Source organism: Phalangium opilio, unplaced genomic scaffold, assembly GCF_054372755.1.
Source record: "Phalangium opilio isolate 3A_F unplaced genomic scaffold, DU_Popi_V2 ptg000209l_1, whole genome shotgun sequence".
NCBI classification, from domain to species: Eukaryota; Metazoa; Arthropoda; class Arachnida; order Opiliones; family Phalangiidae; genus Phalangium; species Phalangium opilio.
This window is the reverse complement of record NW_028324217.1, coordinates 15,025,219-15,037,392: the sequence shown is the minus strand read 5'-3', so window position 1 is coordinate 15,037,392 and position 12,174 is coordinate 15,025,219. Positions and strand designations below refer to the sequence as shown.

General features: G+C 34.6%; 1 protein-coding gene across 8 annotated transcripts in view; it reads right to left on the bottom strand.

Annotated features, from left to right (window-relative positions):
- The window catches only part of LOC149620800 (ATP-binding cassette sub-family C member 4-like), a 30,445-nt gene extending 18,271 nt beyond the window's left edge, over nucleotides 1-12,174 (bottom strand). Inside the window, exons 1-10 of one of the 8 annotated variants that reach the window (XM_089853907.1) lie at nucleotides 11,977-12,134; nucleotides 9,387-9,651; nucleotides 7,583-7,693; nucleotides 7,131-7,254; nucleotides 5,272-5,490; nucleotides 4,967-5,220; nucleotides 2,478-2,603; nucleotides 1,769-2,018; nucleotides 1,353-1,466; nucleotides 1,206-1,295 (exon numbers count right to left, since the gene is read on the bottom strand). In XM_089853907.1, coding sequence (XP_089710033.1) covers nucleotides 1,206-1,295; nucleotides 1,353-1,466; nucleotides 1,769-2,018; nucleotides 2,478-2,603; nucleotides 4,967-5,220; nucleotides 5,272-5,490; nucleotides 7,131-7,232 — 1,155 coding nt within the window. In that variant the 5' untranslated portion in view covers nucleotides 7,233-7,254; nucleotides 7,583-7,693; nucleotides 9,387-9,651; nucleotides 11,977-12,134. Of the gene's footprint in view, nucleotides 1-1,205; nucleotides 1,296-1,352; nucleotides 1,467-1,768; nucleotides 2,019-2,477; nucleotides 2,857-3,243; nucleotides 3,435-4,966; nucleotides 5,221-5,271; nucleotides 6,072-6,143; nucleotides 6,894-7,130; nucleotides 7,255-7,582; nucleotides 7,694-9,386; nucleotides 9,652-11,976 lie in introns of those variants that run through there. The other 7 variants (XM_089853906.1, XM_089853909.1, XM_089853910.1 and 4 more) reach the window with 7 other exon arrangements.

Sequence of the window (12,174 nt, the reverse complement as noted above, 5' to 3'; positions counted from 1 at the left end):
GATGGGGACTACGTAGCGGCCAGATACGATCAGTGGTATGGGGCCTTAGTGATAGATGCCATCAAAGAATAAAATGACTTCCTTTATAAGCTATATGAAGTGCGACAAAGTTAAGCGGAAATTTCTAGACCTATTTTGGGAAGTTAAAAATTTTCAAAATATGCCTAGAAAAATGCACAAGAATTTTTATAGCTAAATAATGATTTCAAACGCTAAATAAAAAATATTTTACTAAAATTTGGTTTTTTACGTTTTTTGAGCCTTAGAACCAAAATATCACGAAACAATGTGGTTTCAAACTCAAACCTAGGTATAAGGCTATCGATAGCTTCTAAAAACTAAAAAATCCAAGTTAACCCCTTTGTAGAGTTGATCTTCAAAATTCACCCGTGCTTGGCAAAATTTTGGAAAGGACCCTTATTTGCGAGTGAACCATTAAAGTTAAAGATATATCGTTTGCACTATTGAAATCTACTGGCAATATTACCCTATATCAGATAGTATTATGAAAGTTGACCAAACTGGAAAAAACGTTATTTAACATTATGCTTAGGGGTAGGAATATGGTCATGGCGTAGACCCAAAAACAGAAGTTATTTTCAAAAGCCTCTACTTTCGACTCTAATTAGTAATCTGGACTAAAATGTGGGATTTTACCATCGCATAGTTCGGCCGACCCATGGTAGCATGGTCTTTTGAATCGGTGTGGAATTAAATGTAGCAATATTGCTAAATTGATCAGAGATGGGCCGATACCGATCCCATATCGATACCGATATGGGATCGGTATCGGCCCATCTCTACAACCTATGTTATTGCATCTATTTTCTTATTGATATCGGTTTATATATCGGTATCGGTTTAATATCGGTTTATTCGAAGGATCGGGTAAAATATCGGTATCGGTACGTATCGGTTTCTCAATTATCGAATGATATCGGTATCGGTTAAAACTGGTATCGGCCCATCTCTAAAATTTAATCCCGCAGGATTAAACTGTGAGACTTTAATATTTAAGGAGTTAAAATCTTCGAGTGGCTTAGGAAGTTCTAAAACCTGTTTTTAGGAGTTATACTAATAAAACGGCATTTTAAATATATGCAACTTTTTCGATATAGCTGAATTGAATTTTTAAGCCCAAGACAATACTTCTTAGCGACGGTGTATTTAGACATTTTCTATATGGTATTGTAGATAGGTCTTACCTTTCCACATCCGACAGATCCAACTATAGCCCAAAGCTCCCCTGGACGGACACTCATTGTTATTTCTTTTAAGTTCCTTTCTTCGGATTCCTTTTCAAAAAGGTCTTGATTATTCTTAATTGCATGTATCTACTTAGACATTATTACTTCATCCCATTTGGCTGAGACTTCATTCATCCATACACCACATTTATCAGCCGGATAATTATCAATATGATCTACTCTTGATCCATCGTTTTTTTCTTCCAATTCCAAAAAATCCTGAAAATTTTAGAAATTTAAATAAATCAGCCTTCATAATGTTATTACAATTTGAAATCAGAATATATCTGCTGTAGAACAAATATTTTCTACCGCATTAATTATTTAATTTTCTAGTGTCCGTTGGTAAATCTTTAAATCGCGAAACATTTATTACCTTCAAGTTAAATGGTGTTACATAAATTTTGCGAAATTTGTTTACAACGGCCGATACTTATCTAGTATCAATTATCTCTGATAATGTTTTCTGATTTCAAATCTTTCTCCTACATTGTATTATAAGAAGCACTTAATCAACCAACTTGAATTCTTGACAGAGATATGGAGCACTCGGCCCAACATGTGATTGCCAATGGGAAGAAAAATGTCATCGCCAGTCGTAAATTATTGTACAAACTTATGCTCACGAAGACAGCTTCCGCTGTCAATGTGTTTCCTAGCAAGATGAAAGCCACGAAGCAAACAAACACAGTGATTTTTGAAGCCCCGAAAAAAACAGCAATGTTTAAACCTCTTAGAATGGATGTCTTTCGAATTTGTTCAACTTCTTTCCTATAACATAAATTTTTTTGTTAGTTCGGAGCACTGTAGGATGTTCGATAAATCTCGCCAAACTGGAAATATCGAGGTCAACATTATCCACATGTGGATCCTCATTTATGTATAGGCAAAAACGGATTTATGGGATAAGAACGTCGGAGTTAGCGAATTCACTCCCCATCCTCGCATACTTTATTGAGAAACTTCGTCTGCTTATATTTTGACTCCACCCACAAATTCTGTATAAAGCTACTTCTAGAGATCGAATTTGTGGGTGAAGTCAAAATATAAGCAGACGAAGTTTCTCAATAAAGTATGCGAGGATGGTACTAGAGGCTAAAGCTATGATCCGACGTTCTTATCCCATAAATCCGTTTTTGGTATAGGCAATAAACTTTGAATTGCAAACTTTAGCAAAACATTTGGCACGGAAAGCTGTTTGAAAATTGTGGGATTTTGTTCAATTCTTACTTTCTGGCTGAACTTAGCATTTTAGCGAACGCATATTCCCAAGTGTACATTTTTATGACTCTCATACCGGCAACGATTTCGTTCATTAATCGTACCCTTTCGTCCGTTAGAATGGCCGTTTTAGACCTGGTTAAATCAAATATGGATTTCATTTAGAAAACTTGACTCTCTCAAAATGAGTAACAGCAGGAATTTATGGAGGGGGTTGGAATGGCTAAAGAGGCTCCCGGTGTTCCCTTGATGGTGGAAACATATGGCGAGGCCTTATTTATTTTTTTTTTAAGTGTAGCTCCTCCAACATGGTCTGCTTAGCCATCACCTGAAGGCGGTAAATGTCTAGTCGTTTCAAACTAGGGACCGAGCGGATCGAGGGTGCACTCTAAAAAAATGGGCTGTGCTTTAACAGATTTAAAAGTAGTTTATATGGGTCCAAATTTGACACCGTTACAGGTGTTCATTTACGCCCCTGAAAGGGTTTAATAACACTTATTTGAGCAATTGGTGTTAAAGATAAGAATAAAATGGTGCAATAGAGGTGTAGTTTAACACCTTTTTAACTCTTACATCGAACTAAAAGTTAATTTTTTACTCTCATATGAGTGTTGTGCAATTCCTTCAAAGGTGTAGAATAGCACCTTTCCGAGTTTAAATAACGTTTTTAAGAGTGTAGCATAACACGTTTCTGAGTGACGCATAACACCTTTCAGAGTGTCGTATAATACCTTTCAGAGTGTCGTATAACACCTTTAAGAGTGTCGCATAACACCTTTAAGAGTGTCGCATAACACCTTTAAGAATGTTTGATTTATTCGCGAATAGCGCTATATTCATAGCAAGGTTTCACTTTGAGAGAACTTAAGAGGACGGTTTTAACATGCAGAGCTATACCCCTTTAGGCAAGGGTAGTTCTCTCATGCAATGTGAAACTGCATAAAATCCAGCGTGAAACACCGACTTAATAACTTCTGAAAAGGCAGAAAGTTTTAAATTAGTATAAATGCATAGGGTGTTAAATTGGTTTTGGAGGCTATAATATCCCAGCAGTAGATACAGACGAACTCGTTAAATTTAACAATCTCTTTTCACGAAGAGCTTTTCGAACACCAGAAACGCGTTTGACCTAATCTACTCTAAAATATTAAAAAAAAAACCATTTTCTACTCTAGTTTTTCTCAAAATAAAGATAAGACATGTCACAAAAGCATGTTCCCCACAAGTTGGCCTCTCAAGCTGGCGTCTATAGTCCATAACGGTGGAACGAATTCTACGCTACACCGCGGCCACAGGTCTCTTCAAGGCCTGAATATGTGGGTGCACAATATGCCTCTGGCATCGGTACAAGGATGTGAGCCCCCCCTCTCCCCAATAGTAACAATAATAATAATAGTCGCCCTACTGTGAGGCCAGTACCTAACCTAGTCTCGTTTTTTTAGTGTCACACAATACGCGTAACACTTTCAAGAGTGCAATATCGTTGCTAGGGCTTGAAATTTGGGGGGCTTAATCTTATTATTCGTATATTAAAGATATACAAACTTTTATGGATAAAGAGTACGGAACCGAGTTATTGACTATGAGACAATTGTGGATGAAAGAATTTCACTCGTCTTTTTTAAGTTTAGTTTTCGTTTGCTTTTAGTCCCCACTACTGTTTGATATTGAAATTCATCTCTACAAAGATGAAACTTAATAAACTTTTCATTATAATTTTGATACTATATTGTTAAAGAATTTTAGGGGGCTACGAGGAATTTTTTGGTATAGTTTACAGATTCTTTTGAGGGGGCTAACTTTGAAATCTGGGGGCGCTATAGCCCCCATAAAAGGCCTAGCGACGCCACTGTGAGAGTGTCGCATAACGCTTTTAAGAGTGTCACCTAACACGTTTAGCAGTGCTTTATGAATGTACAATACCATCGGATTACCAATTTCCTTGTTAATTTTATTTAAAGGATAAAAATATATTCTTTCATGAATATCATCTTTAAAAAAACGTTTAAAAATTAAGGTTTTCAATAATTTTTTACTGTTCGGATTGACTTTAATATTAAAACATTAATGAAAATGAAAGACTTTTTCTAAGAAACCCGCAGTATACTATAATTTTACATGTTTAATTTCAAAACGGTGTTTTAATAGTGTTATTTTACACCAAATTTACACTTTAAATTGGCCCCTAAAAACTCAAGGTAATAAAACTCTCTTTTGGGTGTTCTTACGGTGTTTACACCATTTTAACACTTTTTTAACACTTCCATTTCTTAGAGTGTGGAGTTAGCAGAAGAATTTTCACTTTTTGGCAGCCAATGAAAATATTTAGCGGGAAATAATCGTATTTCGTCAGTCTATGACGTCGCTAACATAAAATAAGCCACGCCAGATGTTTCCAAGATCATTTCACGCCTATTATGATTTGACCTTAGCCATTCCAACTCCCCTCCATTCATTCCTGGTAACAGTCATATTTTATTTTTTTATTTGACACTTGCCTTAGTTTGGAAAAGAGTGTTCCCATAACTGATTGAAATGGAATGAACATTAGTAATACCAAGAGACCAAATAGACACGAAACACCCAAATGAGGCCACAGAACACCAATCACTACCAAAGTTTGTATTGGACCAATAACGATAAATGGTAAAAACATAACGGCCATATCAAATCTGTTGACATCATTGGATAGCAGATTTACCATTTGGCCAATGGTTGTTTTACCCATGGCTTTTTGACTTAATTTCAATGCCTACAAATTAAATCTAATTAGATTTAATGAGACGCTTTATTTATGATTTACCTTTTTGTATATTAAAGTGCATGAAGCGATTCTGACCCGCATTCCTGGTATTACTAAAGCCAATACAATATGGTGGTAGAACAAAACCTGTATTAGACCAAAAAGACACACGCCGGCAGCCGACAAGTACCCTTCTGTATCAGTCATGGTATTGGGAATGCTGTAGTAACGTATTAGCCAACCAAGGCAGACTGGTTGCATGACACGAACACCACATTCCTTAAAATGGACAAGACTTATTTGGTATGGTATATTTCAAATATTAAACAAATGTTTTTTTTTGGCTACATGTTGGGTTTCATAACAATAACGTAACTTATAGGAAAGGAGTTTTGCGTGGCTTTGGGAGTATTATTTTGTCCCTTGGATACACGAAAAGAAATTGATACTTCATAACGTAAAGGGAACTCGCAAATATTTCGGGTCTTTGGCAGTACAAAAGTCGTACTAAAAGCACTGATTGTATATTCTGCAATCAATCAAGTTTAAAAATTATTTAAATATCATTTAAAAAGTGTTGGAAAATTTTAACAGTTGAGGAATTCCACCATTATTTGCTCGTTCCTAATCACTAAACATTTCCCACGACGGGCCAGTCACTTAATTTACTCGGTGTAAAGGACTGTAGTAAAAGGTATTACGCGTAATCTGTAGGTTTCCTACCCTTTAAAGTGTTTAAATGGTTACTCGTAATTCGTAATAAGTGTACAGAGAGTGCTTAGCCCCTCGATTATACATAATTTTATTGCTTTCCATTGTGATACGTTTGAAGTGGTATCGAAAATATTCGCTATCAGTTCCTATTGTCATAGAATAATATGGTATTGAGAAGAAATATTTGGTACAATATTTGTCGTGGCACGCAACTTTACCTTGTAATATACGTGGCCAACTTCCTCGGGTATTAGTTATACTCTTGAAAACGTAAAAGGCGAAAATGTTTGTTGACATTAATTGAAAGCTTTTACACTACTGTAAAGCTTACATTTTTAAAATAGCTTATACAGGATGGAACAGATCAGCCAAACACTTTTTTGAATACAATATAGTAGTTTTTATTGCAATTGTATATAAGGTTTAACTTGACTCCTTTGTCTCAATGCAACTCAAACTTCATAAAAAGAGGTGCCAATGAAAATTGATAAAAATGTGCCTTTCTATACTAGGGACAATTTTAACTTGGGAGCACTCCACTGAATTTTTTCTTTGGTGGTTTTTATATCTGAGAAATCATTTTATTCGGGATTAATCTGCCATCCTAAAAGCATTCTGGTTATCGTATCTCTTATGGTTAATTTATGAAGAACAGACACATTGGCTTAAAGCGAGACAAACATTTTCCCAACTTTTTAAAGAGCAGTGAAAGCACATCTTTATCGATTGTGGATTTTAAAGTGCTTCGATGAAGTAAGAAGGTTTCTGTTTTCTAGTACATATTAACTAAAGAAAAGAAGCAGAAATGTTTTAGATGTTAACTGGTAGCAGCGGTTGGATCATTAAAAACACATCTACTAGATTGTAAACGATAGTGAAGGAAGTCTATTTAAACTAAAATCCTGTCTTTCGAATAATACAGCTTGCCTAAATACAGGGTGTTTCAGCTAATATAAAAACTAAAGAAAGATGAGTGAAAAGTCAATACCAAAAATGGTAATTAATTTCAAAGACAGACAAAGCTTTTAACGCCGAATAAGATATACATCTTATTCGGCGTTAAAAGCTTTGTCTGTCTTTGAAATTAATAACCATTTTTGGTATTGACTTTTCACTCGTCTTTCTTTAGTTTTTATATTAGCTTCTGATGGCCATTTATCACAGATCGAAATCAAACACCTCATACTACCCAAAATGAAACTTACAATAATCAAAACACCAAAGCACTGCAGGAAGTAACTTGCCCCGAAAGCTCTCATAACTGCAGATCTGAAACTAGCTTTGTCTTTTTTCTTTGTTCTTTGCATTTTCACTTCATTTCGCCATTCTCTACAGGTAATATATAGTAAATATTAAAACTATATTCAAATATAATTGTGTAATTTGAGACCGGTTAAGAAAATTTGGAATAATTAGTTAAGGAAACTTTAATATTCAAACGATTCTTGGTTATTTAGGTCCACTGAATCTCACCAGTTTACCGGCCTTAGACAATTGAGAGATCAATATGCATGTCAAGAATATACCAACCGCTCTCACAATCGCCTTTTATTTTGCTCAATACGAGTTTCGAAGTAGTATTGCTGTCAACTGTCACTTTCGGTCCCCATTGCAGTTTTTAAATCTTCAATAGTTTATATTTGAAACTGATTCTTACCTTTCTAATTTTATTCCTAGGACTTCTGAGCCTTCGGTGGTGGGACAATCATACAGATCCTCTTCGTTCAGTTCTTTACTCCATCCAAGTCTGAATGTCGGTAATGTCCACCTTTAAAGGGTATGATAAGCTTTATATGAAAAAAAAAACTTTCATTCATTTAACAAAATGTCTTTCAAAAAATTTTAAAAAAATATAATTTATTTAACTCTCCAATTTGAAGTTATTTGAAATTTGTATTTGAATTTACTGTATAAAATTCCTATTTATAAAATAGGCTGCTATATTACCAAAGTTAAGAATCTGACGTCTGCAACTTGTTATTAAATAGGTGGTATTTGGGGCGGAGTCCCAGAGTGCCAAATAAGCCAGACTCCTCAGCACCACCATCATATGAAGTGTTTTTGAATTAATTATTTTAAAAACATGGCGGTTACCTTTTTGAAGACTACTTATCTAAGTTTGCCAACTGTTTTATTTTTAAACTCGAGAAGTGAATCTGATAATCCTTCTGGATTATATTCAGAACAGTCATTTGTTAAGTGAGCTGAACATACGAAAGATCTAGCTGTCAGCCTGTGGGTTCTTAGTTTGGTCTATCAATATTTTCTGAGCATTTTTCTGCTAATGAAGTTTCTTTATAAAGCATATGAAACAAAATATAGGTATTTAAGTTTTTGTTTTTAGCCCGACGAACTACACAAGTCGAACTCGATTCAGAAATTTACGAAATTTATTTTTTATTTGGTTTATTTACCCAGGAACTAGAAAGTACATACTACAAACAAGCAAAGGTAAATAGTAACTGACGTAACCTCAATTCTGAGTCCACGACTCCACACGCTTCGCGCCTAAGAATCCGGCGAACCCCCGTTTTCCCTCGCTTTTTTGGTTCAATCAAGCTAGTATGTGGGTAATGTCAAAACACTTTAAATTAGCTTAGAGTATAGAAACGCTTCTTAAATTCAATTAAAAAGTTGTCATTTAGAAATTAGAGACTCGATAGTGTTTAGACAATTTTAGATATAAAATATGACATGACATTAAAGCTGTCCATAACTTGATATTTTCTAGCTGTTACAAATATAGGCTTTCATACTTTTAACCCCTCCGAGTTGAGATGTCGTCAATAAAAGGTATTACACTGGATGGATCTGTGTATCTGTCAAATCTAAGCAAACTTGTTCGCAATTTCCAGAAATTTGGAAAATTGTACTATATTACATTTTCTATCCTACTTAAGCGTCAATCATTAAAGGGAGGGTGAAGTAGAAAATCAAGTAATTTTTTTATCGATTCTCCTACTAATTATAAGACCAGTCTGCATAGTGAAACATTCAGGAAATACTTCCGAATGATTTTAAAATTCAAATTAGGTTCAGATTTTAAGGATAATTTTGAAGAAGGTCCTCCGACCAATCGCGTAACGCCTTGCCTTTTTATTAACAAACTTCGCGCGCGAATTTTGTCAAATCTGGTGACAAATTTCATTCAACACGGAACATGCCACGAGAATTTTTTTTATAAAAAAGCAGAGCGTTACGCGATTGGCCGGAGGACCTTCTTCAAAATTATCCTTAAAATCTGGACCTAATTTGAATTTTAAAATCATTCGGAAGTATTTCCTGAATGTTTCACTATTCAGACTGGTCTTATAATTAGTAGGAGAATCGATAAAAAATCACCTGATTTTCTACTTCACCCTCCCTTTAAGGGGACAATAATCCTTTATGGGCTAGCTATCGGCTAATTCAATCATTCATTAGATATCATTTATCCCACTTTGATACCAATCTGTACTCACTGGCATCTAACAGCACCGTTATGCTTTAGCACAAAGACGTAAATCTGTACTTGTTGGTTTTCAAACAAACAATCATCCAATGGATTTTCGGCTATTCCACACCAATCTGCAACACTGGCTTCTAATCCATTATCATCGTTAGGGTTAAGACGTAACCTTCGATCGGCTAGGGTAACGAGAAATGTTCAGCCTTCCAATGGCAGGGCTTCCATCAAAGGTTCAAACAATTGTGCTTTTTCTTATTTTTTATACGGAATCAAACGCCCTAAAGTTAAAACCAATCGTGAAACTGGGATTGGCTAGAAGTCAAACGTCGACAATAGCTATGTTTCAAATGATTTTAAGAATAGCGATTCTTAAAACGATTTTACTACAATCACAATAATTAAAATCAATTGTATTCATAAAATCTTGTAAAAAAAACTCGTTCTTCGGAACGACACCCGTCAAAGTTTATAAAGTACGAGTAACGAAGGGCACATATAAAGTCGAAACACACATACTAATTTCAAAATTAATATAAAGCTAGTAATTAAAACATGTCGCCATTGAATTAGAAATCATAGACAACCTCTTCAAAGTTAATATATGACGAGGAATTACATCGTTTCCCTGAAAGGTTAATGAAAGCTGAGTAGAGATAATTTTTATAATAAAGCGGATATTAAATAATAAAACGGTTAGTTATCGAGGGGAAAGTAATAATTTGTCTTCATGTGAAAAATGACGAAACAAAACATTGGACCGATATTAGTTTAAAAGTAATAGTTAAATTTACTCGCAATTGAAAATATATATAGTTCTGAAAACTAAGCACGATACTTTATAACATAAATCACCATAATTAACTATAAATAAGCATATTATTTGACCAACTTATACTTTGGTGGATTTGGTTGAACTTAATGATTGCCTACTTCTGTCATACTTGTACTTATGCAACTTTAATGTAAATAACCTTTTGTTTTGTATAATGATTGAAGTATGAATCAAAAATGGAAAATATTCTTCGAAAATACCTCAGAGAATTAAAAGTTATTACCGAAAGAGTTACTTGTAATTTTCTAAATTAAATACTATTGTTAAATTTAAGTAGAAATCCTAGTGTGCACTGCACTAATAACACCGCCGCCAATTATTTAAATACAAAGATATGTATTATATTTAAGCAGATTCCACCGCAGTAATTAAGAAACAAAACTACAAAGTTTCAAGTAAACTTTAATTTGCTGACTGATTTGAGGTACAGTTGCACGTTGCTAGATGGTGTGACGGTAGAATGCGCCTTAAGCACCCCATACCGATAGAAGGCGCTGGCGTCTGACCTTTGACCTCGCCCTTGCCTCTCATTGGTATAAGAGGAGAGGAAGAAGCGTGGGCAGGGGAGTCGCGGTACGGTCGCCAGAGAACGATATTAATTATAACTCGCTGAGTAGGCTAAAGGAGTCGGAAGTTTATATATAACCGTACTAAATTGAGTAACCACGACGGACAAAGAATAAAGCATTGAGAAATAACGTACAATCTATAACAAGGTTCATTCTTAAGGACTTAATATACACTTGAAGAAGTAACAATGAGAAAGAGTTAATCTAGTCTTGTAGAAATAACAATTATAAGGACCTAGTCTTGAAGAAATAACTATTATAAGGACTTAATCTAGTCTTGAAGAAATAACAATTATAAGGACTTAATCTAGTCTTGAAGAAATAACAATTATAAGGACTTAATCTAGTCTTGAAGAAATAACAATTATTAGAACTTAATCTAGTCTTGAAGAAATAACAATTATAAGAACTTAATCTATTCTTGAAGAAATAACAATTATAAGAACTTAATCTATTCTTGAAGAAATAAAATGGAAAAGGATAATTTAGCCTTAATCACAGGACTTAAATTCATACTAAAATTAGTCTTAGGCCTATAGGCAAACAAAAATAACCTCACAGATGAAGTCTTTTAAATGTCTCTTTTTCTAAGTTTTAAATTAGCCTCCTTTAACGTTAATTTAAACGATCGTTTTGGACTATTAAACACAAAAATGAGACTTAAGCTGTGATTTAGTCTAGTCAGGGATAGATTTAAATTTAGAAGTAGGAATGGAGAACAGAGTAATCTGGGCGCGAATCAAATTCACGGACCTCCTTCCACGGGACGGAGGGGTATGAAAGAAGAGGCGGATTATAGCGACAGAGGTAAAAGGGAGTTACGGGTATTTTTCGCCTTCCCCGTCAGCAACGTCATCAAAACGTAGTTTAAGTGAGCCAATAAGATAATTTAAACTTTTCTTTACGTGTTGGAGGGAGGGGCTCCATGCTGGGCTATGAGTCGGACTGCAGTAAATACTAACCGTTCTCCATTCCTACTTCTAAAATTAAATCTCTCCCTGGTCTAGTCTTATTTCGAATTTGCAACATGCAATCCTCAATTTCGGTTAGGGTAAATACTATAAATGATTTTTCGAAAATGTTTTGAACGAAAGAAAATGAATGTTCCGCAGGGAAAGTAAATCTTAGGTCATCTTCAATAGAACGAGAAGAAATTTAAAGCCTTGGAGTCAAATTAGTAATTAACTATGATTCATACATACCAGAATATATAACGCGAAAATATACCAGCTTTATCCCATGGGTGAGGTTTTTCTCCTTGCTGTCTTACACTCATGATTTAATAGCGTTTTTCTTCTTTACTATATCAAAAAATAAAACTTTACGAAGCTCACGTTTAACCTTCCACGATTCTCAACTAACTCTTAGCTTTTAGTGACTAAACTCGAGCGACGGAATTA